The sequence below is a fragment of the Phyllostomus hastatus genome, unplaced genomic scaffold (assembly GCF_019186645.2).
Source record: "Phyllostomus hastatus isolate PE091 unplaced genomic scaffold, TTU_PhHast_1.1 phas_scaffold_93, whole genome shotgun sequence".
In the NCBI taxonomy this organism is placed as follows: Eukaryota; Metazoa; Chordata; class Mammalia; order Chiroptera; family Phyllostomidae; genus Phyllostomus; species Phyllostomus hastatus.
In genome coordinates, this window is record NW_025334042.1 from 18523825 (window position 1) to 18532075 (window position 8251).

The 8251-nt window shown below is 49.5% G+C and overlaps 1 protein-coding gene across 1 annotated transcript; it reads right to left on the minus strand.

Moving 5' to 3' along the window:
* Positions 1-5912: 5912 nt before the first annotated feature.
* Positions 5913-8035, minus strand: HOXC4 (homeobox C4). Its single transcript, XM_045829675.1, has 2 exons — positions 7558-8035; positions 5913-7065 (listed from the first exon to the last, which is right to left on the minus strand). The coding sequence occupies exons 1-2, from the start codon at positions 7994-7996 to the stop codon at positions 6710-6712; spliced, it is 795 nt and encodes a 264-aa protein (XP_045685631.1). The 5' UTR covers positions 7997-8035; the 3' UTR covers positions 5913-6709.
* Positions 8036-8251: the final 216 nt, after the last annotated feature.

Genomic DNA, 8251 nt, shown 5'->3' on the forward strand with positions numbered 1-8251 from the left:
GAGGCCACACTGGAGCTGTCAGCTCAGCTTCTGAGGTGGCCTGGACTAGAAGCTCAGCAAAGGACCTTTGAACCTCAGTTATTCCTCCCAGATTGCCCCCCACCCCACCTTTTGGTTCCCCTTCCTCTGCTTTCTCAGTAGGAAGGGAGTTCCAGGAGTAGCACTGGACCTGAAGATTGTCCCAGAGGATTGCTGCAGGATGAGAGGGACTGAGGAGCACAGAAAGCAGTGGGAATGTTGGGCAGAGAACTTCAAACAGCTGAGCAAAGACAAACAGACGGAGCTGGAGGCAGTCACATTCTAAAACAGTTCGTAATCATCAGAGAGACTTGAGTCCAAGAAGAAATGTTTCTGGGCTAGGAGGCCCACATCTTCCCACCTCACCTTGAGTCAGACTGTCAGGTTGGGGTGAGGTGAGGGGCTGGAGGAAGACAGCTAAAGGCGTGAGCAAATACACAAGAGGAATATTCCATACTTCCCCATTTTCTCCTCTCCCAAAGTGGTCTGCCTTTTTTCCCTCCAGCTAGAACTCAATCCCTATTCTGTAAACTTATTTTCTAAAGTCAATTCCAACTGAATGGGAAGATTTCACACGTACAAAGTTACAAACATGGTGCCATCGCCCAAAGGAAGAGAGTCACGCATAAGAGCCTCGGCGAGAGTTGAGATCTCCCCAACAAGAACAAATTGATTGGGAGAAATTTTCCAAGTCACTCATCCAGCCCTCTCCAACCTCCCATGGATAGCCCGGCCCCATCCCTGCCCATCAGATTTGAGAACGGTCCCCTTTTGTAAGAGCCCTGACCCTGACCTGGCTTCCAGAAACAAAGGCCTAGAGAAAAGGGAGGCAGTTCTTCCTATGATTTGGGGTGGAGGGTGGAAGAGGACCCATTCTTGGCCTAGGATTCCTCTGAAGGAAGAGACTGTTGGTTTGGTGGCCTGGGATTCTTCAGTCCAGCCAAGTCCCTGCCAGGGAATGCTTTCACTGCTAACTAGATCGCCCATCTCTATCCCTGCCTCCAAACTCTCCAAAGGGTCCCATTTCCTGCTCTTGTAGCTAAGAAAACTATTCTTTCATTTCTAAAGAAAATGAAATCTTATCTGGTGATGAACATTCAGGTATTGGTCAGTCAAATAGCAATTAATAGAGAGTCTGCTAAAATCTTTATGAAAAAATGGAAGGTGGAATAGAAGAAAGAAAAGGGAGATTGCGTTCTCAAGAGTGAGACCCCAGGGGTGTGGAGCGGAGTTCACCGGGCAGTGAACCCGCTGGGCGGCCACGCAGCCTGCGACCCCCTCCCCGCCCCTCGCCCTATTGTCCTGGATCCAAGCCCGGGGTCATGACCCAGCTGAATGCGACACCGAGCCTGAGGCGGACGGGGCATGGAACCCGGAGGAAGAGCTGGGCTGCCGCTGGCCTCTTGCATTTCGTCTTTGCCAGGGCTGGTCCCATTTCTCGATCCTGAAGGTCCCCGTAGCTGGGACCGGCCCCCGCCCCCAGTTTCCCCCTCCCCAGTGAAGGCAAGCTGCTTTGTGCCGCATCCTCTTGAGCCCGGCTTCCGGGAAGCCAGAGGCCAGGGCGGGAACCTAAGATTGAACTATTTGTCAGTGCCTCCCTACACACTTCGTTTTAGGGTTTCTCCATTCAGAAGTTCAAATATACTTTGCTCTCACAATCTCTGATGCTGGGAAGGGAGGGTCAAAAAGGAGGAATGAGTAGAGGTGACACTTCTTTGGGCTTGACCCACACCCCACCACAGCTGGCAAAGCAGACCACAGAGGACCCTACTCTTCTGGAATATGGCAATTGTTGATGGGGACTGGAAATTTAAAATTGTTCCTTCCCATGATTAGGCTCTATAACCCTATTTACCCTCAAACACACTCCAAGATCCTCCCTACTCATCCTTGTTTTCCTGCCTCCTGATTTATCGGCTGGCTGGGCCTGCAGGAATGGGAAGCAGGAAGGTGGAGCTGCAGAGGCCCTTACCCCTGCTTGCATGGATGTGGGCTCGGCTTGTGGGTGCACCCTGTGTTCAAAGAAGCTACAGAGCTAACACCAGAGAGAAGAGCAGAAAAATCCCGAGGAATGGAGGAAGAGCCAGTTCAGAGAAGGAGCCCCTGGATCTGGAGGGCAGAGAGCAAATCTTGGTTTCTTTTCTGCTCCCCAAATTCAAAAGAGATCTGAGCTCCTCAAGCTGCACAGGTTTTAAGGTGGCTGAGGGACCCCTTCAGGTCTCTGATTCAAACAATGCACCCTACCATTTTTTATTCTCGAGAGGCAGTTAAAACTCAGTACCCACTGCAGGAGAAAAATTAAAATGAGGCTAGTGATCTGGGGTGCAGCAGAAACAGGCTGAGAGGGGTGGTCAGTTCTAGCAGAAATATTGGTCAAAGGCAAAGACTTCCTTTTCTACCAAATCCCCCAAATGTTTATTTTGGGCTCCTGCCCATCCAGATAAATCAAGCTAACAGATTAGGAAGTTCATAAAATTGTATTGTTAGGTAATGATATCCAGAGAGGTAATAAATATTCTATCTGTTCTGATGGCCACTGGAGTTAGGGGATCCTCTATCTCTTTTTCCAAGCTTGAGAAGAGTTTCTTAAAAGGGGAACATTTCAATTAGAATTAGCTCTCCAGAGGTGGGGTGCCAGATGGAAGCTGTGGAAACCTAAAGAAGTGGCTTTGTAAGGCATGCTCTCCCCCAGGGCCTGGGCAAAAAGCAGAGAAAAGGGTGGTGAGATGCCCCAGCCCGCTGCTCCTCTCGCTACAGTGCCCTCAGTCTCAGGGACTCCCTTGCTGGTCACTACCCTGTAATCTTAGAAAAGCAGACAAACTGTGCCTAGCAGGGGCTACCCTGGCCCCAAGCTCTGGAGAACCACTTAATCATTTTATCTTCCTCACCATTCCCCCAAACACACACACACACACACACACACACACACACACACACACTGTGGATTGCAACCCACAAAGTCCACGCATGAAAAAAGATGCACAGAGTGCGGGGGGAAAAAAACTTTGTAGGAAACTTCATACAAACAGCGGTGAGAGGCTCTCAGAAACAAAGTTCCCCCGTCCTTTCTCCCAGGCTCACTTTCCCGGCCGTCTCCCCTTTTTGAGCCAAGTTTCTTCACTCCTCAAATATACCGCGTAGGAACTCCATTTTCCCCAAGCAGAAGCCCTCCGTTCAGGATTGGATTTCCCACCTTCCCTCCCCAAGACTGGAGTTGAGATAAAAATTGAATGGCAAATAGAGTTGAAACTGCCGTGCTTCTCACCCCCAGAGCAGATCGAGTGCTAACTACTTACATGTCAAAGGAATTTTTGACTTGTGGGGATCTCCTGGCGCTTGGAGAGAAAGACCTTGGAAGATTGGTGCCGATGTGGTTTCACCCGTCTTCTTTTTACTTGGCGGTTAGAGAGAAAGATACAATGCGCTAGCAGGCATTCATGCGCCTCTCTTCTCCCATTACTCTGGGCAAGAAATCGCCAGCCCCACAAAAGCAGTGGCATCCTATCTGGAGACCAGGGGTTGAGCCAGGGCTGGCTTGGGAGGGTCGGAGATGGGGGTGGGGGAGAGGTCAGAGGCGCTGCTGCCGAATATAAAGGCAATGGGAGAGAAAAAGCTGTGTCCTCCCCGTGAACCTGGGCTGTGTCCTCCCCACTGCCCCCCCTCCCCCAGCCTTTTCCCCACTGCTCAACCCAACTTCAATGAAAGCCCCAACCCTCAGCCCTGGGCTTCCCAGTGAGGCTGTAGCAGTATCGGGTGGAGCAGTAGCAGCAGGGGACCAAGCCCGCCAGAACTAAGGCCCCTGGTCCAGGTTGGCCCCCCACACCCTTCTCCCCAACCCTCCCCAACATCCTGATCCCATTCTGGGTGGTAAGGTGCAAGGCAAAGGAGAGCTTTGAGGAAAAGGAGAGAATGGAGCCCACTGGAGGGAAGGCCAGAGGCCGAAATCTTCAACAACTCAAGTGTAAAGGGGTTTAGTTTTATTTTATTGGTCAAGAATTATGGATTTCTGATGTTTCCGACCAAGAGGAACAGAGAACAGAGAGAGTGAGTGTGTGTACGTGTGTGAGAGGAGGAAGGAGAAACTGGAGCCCTGAAAGAGGAAATAAGAGAACTGTCCCAATCCTTTTAAGCTGCTTTTCCTTCAGCAAGTTCAGGGAGAAGCTTAAGAAATAAGACAGTGATTTTCCCCCTCTTTGCTTTCATCTCTTCCACTTTCAGGAGGAGATGGAATAAATTCCCGTGAAACCAAAGGAGCAAAGTTAGGAAATGACTATGGATCTTAATTTTATTTTTTCACCCATCTCTTTCCATATTAGCTTCCTTACAGGCTTGGAAAGACACCCAAGTCCACCCCTTAGACCTTCCTTCCCTTTTCCCAAACACAGCTAGACCCCCTCTTCCTGCCCCAAAGTCAACTGCCTCAAAATGACAGCAGCTACAGTCAGACTGGGCCCCTAATTCACTTGATTACACAAAATAACTCTAGATAATCGTTGGCCCTGCTTCCTCGCACTGTAGGCAGCATGTTTTGCTGTCTCCAGGGTACCATTGAGGGAGAGAAAGTAGACCTACAGGACCAAGTGATTCCCCTCAACACACACACACACACACACACACACACACACACACACACACACACACACACTGTCCTCCAAGAACCAGCCAGCAAGTGGTGCAAGAGGAAATAAATCTAGATCACACCGAACTGACTTGCACAACTTGGTCCCCTTGTTGCCTTTCACTCCAGAATTTGGGGAGACAGGAAAGGAGTATCTCTGGCTCCCTTATGTACCCCAGGTCTCTTCTCCTTCTCTCTTCTACTTCTGATAGATCTCCAACCTAAATTTTGGATAAATTGCCAGAGAAGCTCACCAACTGCCTTTCCCACCTTCTCCCAACAAATAAGCAAAAATTTGAGCAAGTCTTGCTTAGAGCTTGCTTAGAGTTTGGCCTTTAGGACCAGAATTATTTGGGAACCTTTGACTTAAATGAATTGCTCAGGTAATCCAGACCAGTTTTCTTTCTTTCTTTCTTTCTTTCTTTGCCCCACGGAAATAATTTTAAAACAAAAAGTTTACAGCCAGAGAGCCTTGTTCCAGCCTTCCCTTATCCTTGCAGGGACCTGGGAGGTTGCAGGAAGAGGGGTGGTTCCTGCCTCTCCCCCGTATCTTTTCTCAACACCTGGCATGTCCATGATAAAAGTTAGGGGGGAAAATAGAAGTTCTTCATTATCTCCAGCCATCAGGCTTTGAGGCCTACCAATGCAAGGGGGCCTCCCAGGCCTCTGGCCTCTACTTCACCCTTCTTTCCAAGTCTAAACAAACAGAGAAGCCATCCTGACAGGTCACTTCGCTGCTTCAGAATCACCAGCTCAAATCTTTCTTCTTTTAACAAGAACACACATATCAAGGGGGCATCTTTCTTAATCCCTCATCCCCAAAGAGCCCTAAAAGATGAAAACTTTTCTTTCTCCTACTATCTAAACTTGCCTTCTTGTCTGCAAATTAAGCAGGCCTACTCCGCAGAAAGAAGGGAGAAAGTAGGAGAGGGAAATAGAAAGGAGAAAGAACTGTGCCTAACTATAGAAAAGTGAGACACCCCCCCAGCTCCACTGTAAGTACCCCCAGGAGAATCTGGCCTCTTTGCAGACTCAGAGAGAGGGGCCAGAAGAAATCAGCCCTAATCTTCCACGTCCCCTCTTGTGAGCATCCGCTGTCCCAACCCCTTTACTGGTTCTTCTAAGGACATTGGAAAGCTAGAGTTGAGAGTTAAGATTTGTGTGTTTGCTTAGAGTAAACTTAGGCAACTATAGAGAAGGTGGGATGTTACCAGGCCAGTAAGAGGATGGGGATAAAAAAGAAACCATCAGACATTGACGTAAAACTAATTCACATCCACTGGTTTATTATTGATCACGGGGCATTTCACATCGACACTAAAATTCTTTATTGCAAGTTTTACAACAATCAAGTAAATTCAGTCCAAAAACACAATAACCATGGTGGAGGATGGGGGGAGGGATTCTACCTATAGACTTCCTCTCTGAACTGAAAGTTCATTTTTATTTTCTTTTGGCTCCTCAAACTGAACAGCTCTGAGAGGCTCTCCAGATGCATTTAGCTTTGTCTGCTGTCTTCCCCCATCTCCTCCCAGCCTCCCCCCACAACAATAATACAAAAGAACTTCATAGCTTTGTTCTCCTTAAAATGACTTCCCTCTCACTAACCTCCCCTGGTGCATTTTCAATGCAAAAGGCCTAAGGAAAGAGGAGGGGATAAGAGGAGGAGGAGAAGGAGGAGAATTGGCTTAAAAATCTCTTTCTTTTTTTCTTTTCCTCATTCCCCCTGAAATCCACCCAAACCAGACCATCACACCTTGCAATATATAATTTTTGCAGTTTTTTTTCTTAAAAAATAAATAACCCCCCAAAATGGCCTTTAAAAAAAACCCCAGCAGGTACCATGCTAAGACAACATCACATGCTTACAAGGGTCCTTAGTAGCGGGAGGAAGAGAAGGGTAGGGGGCTTGTTTGTTTATCTGTTTTGTCTGTTTGGAATTGACAAGGGGTAAGGTGGGAAGAAGAAAGAAAAGAACCAAAATATATATATATTAAATTCTATAAATAAGAGTCAATTTGTATGTGAGGGGAGGATGGGGGCATGGGATGGGGGCAGGGTGTGAGTTATGTTTTATAACCTGGTAATGTCCTCTGCCCGCTGCTGCTCCTGCGGCGTGGCGCTCTGGGAGTGGTCTTCAGAAGTGCCCGGGGTGGCTGCCGAGAGGGTGCTGGGCGCAGCGCCGGCCGGGGGCGCTGACCTGACTTTGGTGTTGGGGAGTCGGTGGTCCTTCTTCCATTTCATGCGACGGTTCTGGAACCAGATTTTGATCTGCCTCTCAGAGAGGCACAGCGAGTGGGCGATCTCGATCCTTCTCCTTCGGGTCAGGTAGCGATTGTAATGAAACTCTTTCTCTAATTCCAGGACTTGCTGCCGGGTGTAGGCTGTCCTCGAGCGCTTGGGTTCCCCTCCGTTATAATTGGGGTTCACTGGGGGGTTTGGAGGGGAAAAGCAAATAGTGGGGTTCAGAGGCAGCAGGCTCCCCTCCCCCCACCCTCACCCCAACCTCAGCTCTGTGGAACAGGAGGAGGGGGTGGTGGAAATAAAGTCATCAAGCTAAATGGGTTATAAAGAAGTTGAAGGAAGCTGGAGACTTTGTAGTGTAATAAGAGGGGAATCCTCATTGTAACGACACTGAATTATTTATGCGCCCTTAGAAAGCGAGCATAGTTTTCACACATACATAACAGATCGTAGCACATGGCTCGGACTGCCCAGAGTAGCTAAGCCATAAAATTTATGGGGGATGTAATTACCCATTCTCGCTCGTAAATCCAGTTCAATTGTGCTAACCCAGAGTCGCTCCTGGAGAGAGAGGGGGAAGGAGAGAAAGGAGGACGGGGGCCAGAGGGGGCCAGGGAGGGTGGGGAACGCTGGGGAAGAGGGGAGGGAGGGGGAGAGCAAAAAGCAAAGTTGCCTACCCGTGCTAACGTGGATTTTTTTCATCCATGGGTACACTATGGGTTGCTTGCTGGCGGCGCTGGAGGGATGGTCAGGGGCTGGCTGGCTGCAGGCTGGCGGGGCTGGGGACGGGGAGGCGGAGGCGCCTGAGAGAGGCGCCGGCTCGCAGAGCGGCTGTGATTTCTCAGGGTGGTGGTGGCCCGCCTGGGCCGGCCCGTGGGCTCGAGAATTGCCTGGCCCCTGGAGACTGGTGCAGCTATACTGGCGCTCAGGGTAGCTAGGACGCGGAGGCGGTGGTGGGTACAGCTCCTGGTGGTGATGCTGGAATCCCGATTCCCTGGTCCGGCCGTAATATTCCGGACTGTGTTCAGGGATGTAGCTATTTTGCGAATATTCTTCGCATGGAGGAAATTTCGGATCGATGTAGTTAGAGTCCATCAAATACGAGCTCATGATCATTAATTTCTGGAGTGGAAAATAATTTTTCTCGCTTTGTCGTTTTTCTGCTCCATAAAGCCCTCCTACTAGCTAGCGACCCTGTAAAGTTACTTTCACCATGTGACTCTGCCGGCCAATCACACGGAGCAACCCAGTCCCCGGATAAGGAACCGAATCGCTTTATTCAAAATGTATCCAATTTTTTTTGTGTGTGTGTGGTGGTGGTGGTGGTGGTGATGTGGGGTTAGCTGTCAGGGGCTAGGGTGCCCCAGTGCA